At 52.4% G+C, this 14,056-nt stretch overlaps 1 protein-coding gene across 7 annotated transcripts in view; it reads right to left on the reverse strand.

Annotated features, from left to right (window-relative positions):
• Positions 1–3,091: 3,091 nt before the first annotated feature.
• Positions 3,092–14,056, reverse strand: part of LOC115640751 (zinc finger protein 436-like) — a 452,700-nt gene continuing 441,735 nt past the window's right edge. For 6 of the 7 annotated variants that reach the window (XM_030543723.1, XM_030543720.1, XM_030543722.1 and 3 more), the window contains 4 exons: positions 6,661–6,787; positions 5,923–6,036; positions 4,418–5,609; positions 3,092–3,997 (listed from right to left, as the gene is read on the reverse strand). In XM_030543723.1, coding sequence (XP_030399583.1) covers positions 3,661–3,997; positions 4,418–5,609; positions 5,923–6,036; positions 6,661–6,787 — 1,770 coding nt within the window. In that variant the 3' untranslated portion in view covers positions 3,092–3,660. Of the gene's footprint in view, positions 3,998–4,417; positions 5,610–5,922; positions 6,037–6,660; positions 6,792–14,056 lie in introns of all 7 variants that reach the window. The other variant, XM_030543721.1, reaches the window with a different exon arrangement.

A 14,056-nucleotide genomic window follows, 5' to 3' on the forward strand; every position in this document is an offset into this window, starting at 1 on the left:
TTGCTGCTGAAGGGAAAAAATCCTGAATACTTAACGTTATTGTTTTAGTTAAATAAAACAATTTAAATGTCTGTCTGGTGATATTCTCCTCCTAATACAGCCTGGCAAGAAAATCCTCCAAATATTAATGATTAACCTCTTGAATTGGCCATAGTTCACCTCCCAGTGACTTCCTAAATATCTGCTTCAATGATCTTTGGTAAATGAAATAACCAAACAATCATTTATTTTCTGATACAGCTGTAAAACTCATCTGAAAAGTTTTCAAAATAAATCACTGCTTAAAAATGTATAGTGTGTACCTTCCAAAAATAAAACCTACATCTATCTATGCGCTGTGAAGAATATGTATTAAGGTTATAACAAACAACAAGAATTAATTTTTATGTAGAAAACCATGATTAAATTGAGTCTTCCTGACTAGTGATTCAAATCAAATCCACCCTGCTGCTTCCCTGTGTGAACAACAAACCCCTCCACGCTCTGCTCACACACAGCCACCAGCCTTCAAAGTGCTGGCTGCATTGAACTGAGTGCGACTAGCCAGACACTCAGGAACTTACCAAACGACACAGCAACATCAGCCAGTTTTCTACTCCCAGCCTTGCACCGTGGGAAAGTGCATCTTGGACAGCTCAGTCTGGTCACTGGGCTGGACAAACCCATTCATTAGTTGGTCACTCCCATAAAGGGGCCAGATTAGGCCACAGCCTTGTTCTCTCAAGTCAAATCCCCCAAACACTTCACACAGGCCCAGACAAAACACTAAAACTAATTTAGTAACGGGAGCAAGGGGGTTTTCAGGGATTACGAGGGAGAAGGATGTCAAATGTCAGAACTGGTTAAAACTACAAAATTAAAACATGCATTTTAAATCCTAAATTTTACCAAGCTAAGGAAAATACAAAGCAAGCAAGTTTTCACATCCCACCCACTGCTGCAGGCAGTTCACAGTTCTGAGTACCCAGGCTGGATTTCCTTCCAGGCTTGGTTCGTCCTCCCCACTCCACGGCCCCTGTTGCCTTTCAAGTCATATTGTTGACTTCTGTAGAGATAGGAGAGGTGAGGCAAAAATGGAGGCCAGTCTCCCTTGTTCCTTTGTACCACTCTCCTCTCTGAGGTTCACCCTCCAGCCGGGGGGCAGGTGACAATCATTCTGTGGCCTAAGTGAGCGTCCAGCCATCCTTCCGGTGAATTGTAACCCTCCTGTTCCTGGCTCCATAGCTGGTGAAGGGCCGGCTGAGCAATTACTGGTCACGTAGCACCTAGATGGTGTGCAGGTGCCATGGTCTCTGGGGAGCTTATCTGTGGGCATTTTCCAGCTTTACAGAATGTACCAAATCTACAGAAAACTCTCCGAGCTCCATGGACAGTGCCGATAGATACATTTTAATGGGATAATAATATTCAGCATACGATGACTTTCCCTATGATACCTCACAGGACATACTTTGGAGAAGATTTATCATTTTGTAAAAATTGGTAACCATAACAGTGTAGACCAGTGGTTCTCAAAGGTGTTTCATCAGCCACCCCTGCTCCCCCGCCCCCCTCCACATGCACACTTTGTGTCTGTGGTCATTTACGCCCCCACCCTCACAAGCACATATATCGCCACCCAGCTCTAATGGCAGAGCAGTTGCTGGTGATGCGCCCAGCTCTGAAGCTCTCCAACAGCAGCACAGAAGTAAGGGTGGCCACGTGAAAAGTGATATTCCTCAATATCGCTGTTCACAGCAGGCTTATCACCCCAGTGACACCCCTACTTCTGTGCTGCTGCTCTGCCTGGGTTTGAGAGCCTGAGCATTTATCCCCACCTCCCACATGGGCCTGTTCCTTCTTCATGAGCCCCAGCCAATTAGGTCTGACAGCCAGTGCTTTTTTTTAGGAAAAAAAAAAAAACCCACAGAGGTCACGCCTCCCTTGACACATTCCTGTCCCTCTATTGGGAGGCTCTGCCCACAGTTTGAGAATTGCTAGTGTAGAGAGTCACCGTGGGGATTGGTAGCCAAGATGGTAACACCTGCTCCTTTCCGTCTCTGGGATCCCCAGAGAAAATGTCCGAGTAGGAGAGCGGAACAGATCCCACTGACATAAACCTTCCAAAACACATTTTGGTGATTTCAGCTATAAACATTCCCTCCATCTTTCAGCCCCAACCCCCAGCAAATTTAATGAGACTGAACTAGAATTGGGAAGGTGGCATGGGTGACGGGTATAATCGCTGAATTATTGATTCCTGATTTAACAGAACACAGGAACCCTTTGGATAGCTAAACATAGACTACTACAGTTACCCTTCTTAGAATCATGGAATATCAGAGTTGGAAGGGACCTCAGGAGGTCATCTACTCCAACTCCCTTCTCAAAGCAGGACCAATCACCAACTAAATCATCCCAGTCAGGGCTTTGTCAAGCCTGACCTTAAAAACCTCTAAGGAAGGAGAGTCCACCACCTCCCTACATAATCCATTCCAGTGCTTCACCATCCTCCTAGTGAAAAAGTTTTTCCTAATATCCAACCTAAACTTTTCCCACTGCAACTTGAGACCATTACTCCTTGTTCTGTCATCTGGTACCACTGAGCACAGTCTAGATCCATCCTCTTTGGAAGCCGCTTTCAGGTAGCTGAAAGCAGCTATAAAATCCTCCCTTTTTCTTCTCTTCTGCAGACTAAACAATCCCAGTTCTCTCAGCCTCTTCTCATAAGTCACGTGCCCCGGCCCCCTAATCATTTTTGTTGCCCTCCGCCGGACTCTTTCCAATTTTTCCACATCCTTCTTGTAGTGTGGGGCCCAAAATTGGACACAGTACTCCAGATGAGACCTCACCAATGCCGAATAGGGGGGAACTATCACGTCCCTCGATCTGCTGGCAATGCCCCTACTTATATAGCCCAAAATGCTGTTAGCCTTCTTGGCAACAAGGGCACACTGTTGACTCATATCCGGCTTCTGGTCCACTGTAACTCCTAGGTCCTTTTCTGCAGCACTGTTACCTAGCCATTCGGTTCCTAGTCTGTAGCAGGGCATGGGATTCTTCCATCCTAAGTGCAGGACTCTGCATTTGTCCTTATTGAACCTCATAAAATGTATTTTGGCCCAATCCTCTAATTTGTCTACATCATTCTGTATCCTATCCCTACCCTCCAGCGTATCTACCCCTCATTCCAGTTTAGTGTCGACTGCAATACACACCATCCTCCAAAACAATAATAAAGATATTGAACAAAACCGACCCCAGGACCGACACTTGGGCACTCTGCTTCATACTAGCTGCCAAACAGCCACGGAGCTATTGATCACTACCTGTTGAGCCCGACAATCTTGACTGCTTTCTATCCACCTAATGGTCCATTCATCCAGCTCATATTTCTTCAACTTGCTGCCAAGAATACTGTAGGAGAACATAGCAAAAACTTTCCCTAATTCAAGGACTAATATATCCACTGCTTTCTCCTCAACCAGAGCCAGTTATATCCTCATAAAAGGCAATTAGGTTACTCAGACATGACTTGCCCTCTTCTTCCAAGTCTTTAAAAATACACATTTACATGTCAAACTCTAGCATATCTAAGGTGGACAAACTTTTAAAATCTCTCTCTAAAAGTTGAATCTGAGTCAATTACATGCAAGCTGCTTAACCCTTTCTTGCCAGTTGTCACAGAAGTTTACATCTCGTGTGGATTCCTCCATGTATAATGAGGTCTGACCTCCGTTTGAAACTTTTCCCACAGTCCAAGCATTTGTGGGGTCTCTCTCTTGTGTGGATTGCCTGATGTTCAACAAGGTATGACTTTCTTATGAAACTTTTCCCACACTCTAAGCACTTATGGAGTCTCTCTTTTGTGTGGCATGCCTGATGTTTAACAAGGTTTGACCTCTCTGTGAAACTTTTCCCACAGTCCAAGCACCTGTGGGGTCTCTCTCCTGTGTGAATTGCCTGATGTTCAAAAAGGTTTGACTTTCTTAAGAAACTTTTCCCACACTCCAAGCACTTGTGGGGTCTCTCTCCTGTGTGGATACCCTGATGTTCAACAAGGTTTGACTTTCTTAAGAAACTTTTCCCACACTTTAAGCACTTGTGGGGTCTCTCTTCTGTGTGGATTGCCTGATGTTGAACAAGGTTTGACCTTTGTATGAAACTTTTCCCACAGTCCAAGCACTTGTGGGGTCTCTCTCCTGTGTGGATTGCCTGATGTCTAACAAGATTTGACCTCTCTATGAAACTTTTCTCACACTCCAAGCACTTGTGGAGTCTCTCTTTTGTGTGGCATGCCTGATGTTTAACAAGGTTTGACTTCTCTATGAAACGTTTCCCACAGTCCAAGCACTTGTGGGGTCTTTTTCCCGTGTGGAGTGCTTGATGTTGAACAAGCTGTGACATCTGTATGAAACTTTTCCCACAGTCCAAACACTTGTGGAGTCTCTCTTCTGTATGGATTGCCTGATGTTCAACAAGGTTTGACTTTCTTCTGAAGCTTTTCCCACAGTCCAAGCACTTGTGGGGTCTCTCTCCTGTGTGGATTCCCTGATGTTCAACAAGGTTTGACTTTCTTATGAAACTTTTCCCACACTCCAAGCACTTGTGGGGTCTCTCTTCTGTGTGGATTGTCTGATGTTTAACAAGGTTTGACCTTTGTATGAAACTTTTCCCACAGTCCAGGCACTTGTGGAGTCTCTCTCCTGTGTGGATTGCCTGATGTTCAACAAGGTTTGACTTTCTTAAGAAACTTTTCCCACACTCCAAGCACTTGTGGGGTCTCTCTTCTGTGTGGATTGCCTGATGTTGAACAAGGTTTGACCTTTGTATGAAACTTTTCCCACAGTCCAGGCACTTGTGGAGTCTCTCTCCTGTATGGATTGCCTGATGTTTAACAAGGTTTGACTTTCTTCTGAAACTTTTCCCACACTCCAAGCACTTGTGGGGTCTCTCTCCTGTGTGGATTGCCTGATGTTGAACAAGGTGTGACCTTTTTTTGAATCTTTTTCCACAGTCCAAGCATATGTGGGGTCTCTCTCCTGTGTGGATTGCCTGATGTTCAACAAGGTGTGACCTTGTTATGAAACATTTTCCACAATCCAAGCACTTATGGGGCCTCTCCCCAGTGTGGCTTAACTGACGTCTAACTATTTGTGTCTTTGAAATGAAACATTTCCCGCACTCAAGGGACTGAGAGGGTATTTCTCCCGTGTGGCTTCTCCCATGGTTATTAAGATCTGAGAGCTTATTGAAGCTTTCCCCATGGTCGAAGCATTGAAGGAGTTTCTCTCCAGTATGGATTGTCCGATGTGTCACAAGCTGTGATCTCACAATGAATTCTTTCCCACACTGAAGGTAGTGGCAGGGTGTCTCTTCCTTGGGATTTGTCTGCTGCGCTCTGGGATCCTCCTCTCTCCCACCATTACTAGATTCATCCACTTTCTTCCCTGGATAGTTTCCCAGAAGACTCTCTGACCTCTGCCAATTTCCCCAGGATTCTCCCTGTTCCCAGCACTGGGGAAAATTCCCTTCAACTCTTTCCACAAAGGTCCCCTGTGGTTCCACTTCCCCGGGAACTTCCTCATGATGATTCCCCTCCTCATTCTCACTCCCTCGCTCAGCACCTGCTGGGAGAGACACAATCCAGACAGGAGTCATTGTGCTGGGGAGAAAGAGGAATAGCACACAGGGAAAACCCAACACAAAGACTGAGCAATTGGACTCCTCTTCCACATCCCACCCAAACACTCACAGGGAAGGAAAGCTGAGAAGCAATCTCCTGCAGGTAAGAGGCTGGGTGGAATGGCGTGAGCTGTATCTGATGACTGCAGGCCTGTCCTGGCTGAAATGAGGAAGAACTGAGGGTGCTTACTCACACCATATTTGGGGATTCTCAACTTTTTCCTTCATTCCCTAGATGGTTTCTATCTCAGTCCTCACCTGTATGAGGGCATCTCGAAAGCCTTCTTTCCTTGCAGGCCTGGAGATCGGGCACCCACGGCTCTTCCCCGCATTCCAGCTGGGTGATCAGCTCAGGCTTGGGAATGGGAAATCCTGCGCAGAGGGTGAAATCAGACCAGATCAGGGTGCATGGAGCACTGGCAGAGTATTTGTCAAAAAGGACATTCCGTGAGCGGAACCCGTCCCCGTGCTCTTCTGGAGGAACATGGAATCCAAGAGGACAGGAACATGGTCGCTGAGGTCCCTTGCGCATAGGAAGATGTATGGGGAAGTGAGTTGTATTATTACTACACCCTCACTAGGCGTTCCCAGGACCTGTGCGCTCTGGGGGCCTTGCTGACTCACACATGGCTCTGTACTTAAACCCCTGCCTCTTTCTAAACCTTCACAGCCCAGAGCCATCCCCATGGCTGGAGCTAGTCCAAAGGAGGAGGAGGAGGAGGCACTGTGTGTGCAGCTGAGAAACAACACAGACAGGACAATGCTGGATTTATGCCCCTTGGAAAGCTGGAGCACTTGGGATGGTTTAGCTTGTCCATTGGGTTTTGACACCTATGTCCCACTGCAGAGGGCACGGAGATGCAGGTCTCTCTCACACGGCAGCTGTGCATTATGGAACCCATTTGCCTCAGATCTAACTGACATGGGAAGTACATGACCAGATTCAGACATGCGGACCCCATGTTTCCAATAACTGAGGGGATGGGAATCCCTTACCCAACGAGGTCACCGTCTCATAGTTCTCCTGCATGACATCCCTGTACAGGGCTCGCTGAGCGGGGTCCAGCAGAGCCCCCTGCCCCTGGGTGAAATACACAGCCACCTCTTCAAAGGTCACCGGCATCTGAAACAGCAAAAGGCCCCAGTCATTACCTGCTGCTCCAGCCACAATCCCACTAGTCACGTGGGAGGAAGGATAAAGAAAATGGGAGCTCTGGGAGGGCCAGAGCGGCAGAATTCCATCCCCACCCTGCTCAGAGCAGCCAGGAGCTTCAGGGGGTGGGGGAAGGTGAGAGCTCCTTGTCCCCCCAGCACACGGAGCAGGGCAGGGTCTTCTCATTTCCCACACGCTTGCCAGCCACAGGCTGATGCAGGAAGCAGAGCTCTGAGCCAGGGACAGGGACAGGAATCCCAACAGCTTCCCTGCGTATTTCACAGCAGCCTCAGGCTAGTGGGGTCTCACTCCAGCACTGGGAGCCTTGAAAATGTTCCCAGCCCTGTGCAAGGGGGTTGTATCCTGTTTGAGAAATGGGGAAATGTCCCATCTCCCCTCCCACATCACCAATGGGCCCACTCAGAAAATCAGCAGGTTTATCACACCCTGTCTCCTCCCTGCCCCCATGCAGAACCTCCCTGAAAATCCCCTACCCAAGCTGGCTCTATCACAGATATTTCCCTTCCCTGCATCCTGGACCATAACATGGACGTGATTCCTCAGCCTGTTGGGGTGAGAGGGGAGGTTACAGAAAGGCTTCAGTTCAAGTCACACCCTGATTTCCCCCAGACTCTTCAGACCCTCCCAGTAACAGCATCTCTGAGCCAAAAGGTAGAAAAAGAGCAGAACTAAAGGGGCCACTTTGGGGGATTTCCCCCCACTGCCCTGTAAACTCCTCTCCCTGAGGAACAGCAAGAGCCCTCCGGTGGCATCACCTGAAGAATGAGCTGCCCTGGACTCCTGCAGCAGCCCCCAGGGACAGGCAGGCAGAGGCGGAGCCCATTGGCCCATCCACACTCCCTGCCTGCCCAAAGCAGCAGTGACTCCGGTGGGGCTGAGATGTGAATCCTGCCCAGAAATCAGACCAGGGCCCTGGGCAGACCCCAAAACTCATGGGACAGAGACCCCGCCAACACGGGGGTGTCTGACAATAAAAACACGCTGGGAGCAGAAGTGGGGGGCTGGGTTTCTGCCTCTGTTCTCCTCCCGCCTCCCCACATCCCCCCTTCCCTCGCAGTGCCCCCCACCCACATCTTCCCCCATTCCAGCCTCGCTCCCCTCAGCCCCATAATCCCCCCGATCCCCCCATCTTCCCTTCAGTGCGCCCCCGCCCCCATCCCAGCCTGCCCCCCGCAGCCCCAGCACCCGCCTGCTGCCCCCACTCCGCTCCCCCCGCCTGCACCTCTTTAGCCTCCGCCCCCTGCAGCCCGGGGGTGCCGGGGGGGGGCGGGTCTCTCTCACCTTCCCTCCGAGCGGGGCCCCCCGGGGCAGGGGCCGGGCCGGGCTGGGGGCTCTGCCCTGGGAGAGGCTCCTGGGGAGCAGCGGGAAGGGCCCTGCTGGAGATTCCCCTCTCCCGGCTGCAGCCAGGGCTCCGGGCTCCCAGCACCAGCCGCCGGGGCTCGGGGATCTCGCCAGGAGCCTGGGAGCCAGAGTCACCGCAGCGGCTGCGAGTCACTTCCTGCTGCCGGGCCGGAGCCCAGCGCTCGCTGCCCCGGAGCCGCCTCCCGGCTGCTCCTGGGTCCTAGCGCTGCAGGGGTCGCGCTGCAGCATCTCTGGCTCCGGCTCCTGTTCCACTTCCAGGCTCTAAAGACAGAAGGGCCCATCAGGAGCATCTAGCCCAGGGCTTCTCACGACCAAATTTGGTGGCCTCACAGTGTGGCCAGCAATTCTCACTGGTGGCTGCTCTGACACTTTCCCCTATAATCCTAACGAACTTTAGGAGAAGCCAATAAATATGCACACAGGTAAGAGAGGGGGATATTCCTCCTAGTGTGGGTAGGGCAGGCTCTAGGCTTTTTGCTGTTCCAAGCAAAAAATGTTTTGGCTGCCCCCGAACCCCAGACAATAGCTCCCCCTCCTGCCCACCAGTGCCCCCCCACTCACACCCCCTGCTGTCCCAGCACTGGGCTACCCCCTAAACGTGGGATCTGCTACCAGCACACGGCAGCGGAGCCCTGGCCCAGCTGCGACTCTGTCCCCATGCGGGTGGAGCTGCTGGGTGACATGGAGTGGGAGTACTTCCAGGTGGCGGCACGGCTGCGGAGCAGTGCGGAGAACACGGCCCCCTCTCTGGGCTTCGCGTCACTGCTGGTGGCCGAGGTGGATCAGTTCGTGCTCACCACCCTCACCGCCGACATGCTGGCGGCCGAGGACCTGGAGAGCCCCCAGGACCTGCAACTCTGCAGCCTCAGGGTGCCCTGGCCCAGCCCTGATGGGAGGGAAGGCGAGGATCTCTGGCTGCAGGGCTACCTGCTCAGCACCGACGAGCCCAGCTGGCTGCTCACCTCCTCATACACTCCAGGATCCCCTCTCGCCGCCACCATAGCCGGGGCTTGGCTCCAGGGGACCCCGTTTCCCTTCCTCCCCAGCTCCTCACACGCTCTGGGCAGGGCCGCCCAGAGGATGCAGGGGGCCTTGGGCAAAGCAATTTCGGGGGCCCCTTCCATAAAAAAAAAAGTTGCAATACTATAGTAACATGTATTTGGAAATGTAAAAAATAACTAGTGAAATACATTCAAAAATTAATTTGTAATAATTTGAAAATACACCAAATACATTATTTAAAAACATTAAATGCTTTACTGGTATGTATACATTTGCAGTTACATAATGGGCTGTTACTGGGTGATGGAGATGGTTGGTGCCAATGGGCTGTCACTGCCCAGGGGTGCTGCTGCTGTTGCCCAGGGCTGGGTGGGGATCTGGGTTCTGGATTGGGGGTTGTCCACTCAGAGGGGCTGGGCTCGGAGCTGGGGGTCAGAGCTGGGTGGGGAGGATGGGTTTGGGGGGGTGCCCAGATCAGAGGGGCTGGGCTCAGAGCTGGGGGTCAGGGCTGGGGGGATGGGGTCGGAGTGCCCAGCTCAGAGGGACTGGGCTCAGAGCTGGGGGTCAGGGCTCTGGGGGATGGGGTTGGGGGAGCCCAGCTGAGAGGCTGGGGTCAGAGCTGGGGGTCAGGGCTGGGTGAGGACGATGGGTTTGGGGGGGTGCCCAGATCAGAGGGGCTGGGCTCGGAGCTGGGAGTCAGGACTAGGGGGGATGGGGATGGGGTCGGGGGGTGCCCGGCTCCGGCCCCGCCCCTTACCATGCTGCTTACCCCCTCTCCCTGATAGCACTGCAGCAACGTGGTGTCTCCTGCGGGGCCTGAGTTCCCACCGCTCGGCTGCAGCTCACAGCTGTTCCCCGTTACCAGCTGAGACACCTGGGGATGGAGGAAGACGGAGGCGGGGGGAGCTTCCGACATACCCTATGGGGCCCAGAGCCTGGGGAAAATTGCCCCACTTGCCCCCCCCCCCCGCCCAGACAGTCCTGACTCTGGGAGCCCCTCTTGCCACCACCGCAGCCCAGGCTCGGCTCCAGGGGACCCTGCCTCCCTCCCTCTCTCCTCAGCTCCTCACACACTCTGGGAACTGGGACGGAGGGAGGAGGGATCCTGCTGCCGCTGCCACTCCCGGTGGCGCCACGTTTCCGAGTGGGCTGTGCAGGGGGCCGCCGGGCTGGGCAGTGGGCGCGGATCCCGTCTTGGGCGAGTGGCTGCGCCAGAGCCGGCTCCCAGCAATGAGGCCCCAAGCAAAAAAATAAAAAATAAAAATAAAAAAAAGGGGGGGGGGGTGGAGTGCCGCCCCTTAGAAAGTGCTGCCCCAAGCACATGCTTGAAGGGCTGGTGCCTAGAGCCGGCCCTCGTGTGGGGAATTTTTCCAGCTTATTCACCACCCTGATAGAATCAAATAGCGAAAGGAGCCGAGTCCTCGCTCCCGTTCCCTTTACCTGGAGACCTGCCTGACCTCGAGGTCTCCCCTTCCACTCTGGCGTCTGAAACCCAGACAGGGCTGGGCCCAAGATTCCTGAGGGGGCTTCACCTCCAATTTTGTTGTGATGATGCAGGACAGAGGCTAGGCTGTCGTATTCCCACTCTGGGGTGCTCTCCTCACTCCGGATGCATCCCTGATGTCACCACTCAGCTTTACATAGAGTTCAGAACAAATACGATTTATTTGAACAGCAAATAATAAAAAAAATAAGGGGAAAGGGGAAAGGAAAACATGATGTCATCCCACGCTGCCCAGGGTCCCCCCCTCTGTCTCCCTAGCTGCTCACCACACCCAGCTCCAGAATGTTCCAGACCCAGCTGCCCTCTGCCTCAGTGCTTCTGCTGCTCTGCCTCCAGCACAGCTCTGGCTGCTCCTCTCCCCTTAGCTCTGCCCTTCTCTGGCAGGCAGCTCCAGCTCACACAGAGAACAGGCTCCTGACTCCCTCATTGGCCTGCCTGCCCTGTCAATGAGGTTGATCTAGAGCCTTGGCCTTTCCCCATTTGCCCTGAGGGCTAGTCTCAGGGTTTTCATTTCTCATTGGCCCTTCCTGTCTTTTGGTACTAGGAGAGGCCAAGCAAACCCCCCCACTAAGTTTCAGTAAGGGGCCAACAGTCATGGGGTCAGGCAACTTTACGGGGTGTGTGAGCTCCAAAGCATCCTTCAGGTGAATTATACATTTCTTTGTTTACCCCCTTGCTTCCTATTGGTGATGGATGGCCAGATAAGAGTTTTCTAACACTCACAGTCAGTCCTTAGTCATCTCTGAGGAGTTTGAGTGGAACAATCCCCAGAACTATGACATAGTTCAGTAACAAAAACTTTGACATATGTCTGGGCTTTTATGGACAGATCCTCTTCTTTGAACCTGCTGAGCGGGTTTTGCCAAAACAGCAAATGTCCAGGGGTGTTTGCAGAGCACAAGCACTGAAGCTCAGAAACAGCCCCAATTAGTCACCTTCCCAACTAGCCAATTGCCCTTCACCCACAGCTGATTGATTGCTACCCGATCCCACCCACCCAGGCCCAGGCTCCCAGCTTGGGGCAGGGGTCCCCCTCAGGTCAGCGCTGACTGACAGCTGTTGCCACTACCCTGCCACTCTGACAGCGGCCAACACTGCCCTCACCTCATGAGTACCCCCTCCAGCACCCCACTGCACCCCCTTCAGCACCCCTCACTCAACAACCCCCCACCAGCTCCCACCCCCCATCAGTGTCCTCTTTTGGGGCACCTGCAGTGTGGTCAGCCTAGCAACAAACATACATTAAAATCTCACCATTCCACATGCACTGGTGTCACACGCATTTCAAGGGCACAATATTCAGCAGATCATGAGTTTTCCAATGATCCCTCGCCAGCACACTTTGCACACAGTATATCATAATCATACACAAGAGGTGAACATGGGGTGCAGATGTTATCTCAAGAGGGATGCAGTGTGGGGAGAGTGGGGCAAAGAAACTCTGTCATCCCAACGCAGGACACGGAGGGACATGGGGAGGGCGTGACTGGCTGGCTATCGAGGGCCATGAAGGCAGGCAGGGAGAGGAGCCCCTGCAGGCTTGGCCCAGGTCCACCGGAGCTGCTGGGAAGAGGAACCCCTCCCTCACCCCAGTCCCGGACTACAGGAGCTGCCACGGCTGGGGAGAGGTACCTCTCACCTGGCTCCGAGCTGCTGCGGTGAGAGAGGGCTGTGAGGTGTCCTCTCCCCACCACAGTCTGCACCCCAAACTCATCTGCATCCCCATCCCACAGCCCACACGCCTAGCCAGAGCCTTCACCTCCTGCACCCAACCCTCTGCCCAGGCCTGAGCCTCCTCCCAACACCCCAATTCCCTCATCTTCAGCCCCATCCCAGAGCCCACGCCTGTCCCGGTCCCCCAGCCCTGAGCCCCCTCCCACATGCCGAACCCCTCGGCCCCACCCCACCACATGAATTATGTTCTGTGCACCAGTTTGGAGATGATGTGTCACATACTGGTGCATAGAACCAAATTCATTTCGCACATGGGTGTAAAAGATGAGGGAACACTGGTCAGAGCACATAAGATGCTCAGAGTGAGTTTGCACTAGGAAATCTGGTGGAGGGTCACAAAGATCTGCTGGCTAATCCCGACCACACCTCTTGGCAGAGCCAGAACTTCAGAGGCTTATGCTGCGGAGGGAGAGGTGGGATCTCCAGGCCTCCCCCAAAAGGTCCTGTGGGAATCAGTCTGTCTCAGTGGCGCTGCCTGAATGCGCTTATCCCATGATTCCCAAACACTCGCTACCCCAGCAACCAGTCCCCCCTGATATCAAGCACTTAGTGGGGTAACACACAATCGACTGTATCAAATGGCTTCCGAAAAATCGACTTCAATGAAATCGACTTAATTTTGCAGTGTAGGCATAGCCTTAGATTCACCAAGCCAGCAACAAACAGCTTCTACAAAACCTTACTGGCTCCACAGAGGCCAAAGCACAGCTCCCTTACAGCAACCCAGCCCAGTTAAACATGATGGGGCTTACTAAAAATCTTATTCATCATATTAAAAATTTCCATCAATCCCAAAGGATCCAATATATTATCCACCAAGTTCCCCCCCACCCAATCTGCAGGGCACCCCCCAAAGCTCAGGGGGGGACTGGGGAAGAAAAGGGGATTTCCCCCCACACACTCGTGGGGACTGGGAACCCATTTCCTCCCTGCCCCTGGGGAAATTCCCCAATGCCCCTGGCCCCTAGGGAGCTACTCAGGATTTCCCCCAGATCTGCAGGCCCTTGGGAACTTCAGTGGTCCCAGGTATACATGGCGACTGGGGAACTGAGATGGATCCCACAATGACCGCTGGTAGTGGGGAATGGCAGGGCATTCCCTAGCCCCCGGGAAGAGAGGGGAGCCATGGGCCCGCAAGGACTGGGGACAATTGTCGGACTCCCTCACTTCTGTTGGTGGTGGCTTGCGATTTGCAGGGAGTGTTTCACGATGGCTCAATGGAACTTTCCCCACAGGCAAGGCATTTATGAAGTTGTGACCAGGGTCACACTGAGATTGCGCAGTTAGGGCAAACTGCAATGAATGGAGCTGACAATCCTCAGAACTGGTGGATATTCCAATACTTAGATTCTCCAAGCCAGCAACAAAACAGCTTCTACAATACCTTACTGGCTACTCAGAGGAAAAAGCACAGCTCCCTTAAAGCAACCCAGCCTTGGGCTCCCTTCCAGACAGCCCACTTCAACATGATGGGGATTGCTGAAAATCTTATTCATCTTATTAAAAAGTTCCACCAATCCCAAAGGATCCAATACATTATACACCAGGTTAAGGAATACTTCAGTTCTTACCTAAATACATGCTTACAAACTATTCTTATTAACTCAACTAAGATT

This window comes from Gopherus evgoodei, unplaced genomic scaffold (genome assembly GCF_007399415.2).
Source record: "Gopherus evgoodei ecotype Sinaloan lineage unplaced genomic scaffold, rGopEvg1_v1.p scaffold_32_arrow_ctg1, whole genome shotgun sequence".
Taxonomy (NCBI): Eukaryota; Metazoa; Chordata; order Testudines; family Testudinidae; genus Gopherus; species Gopherus evgoodei.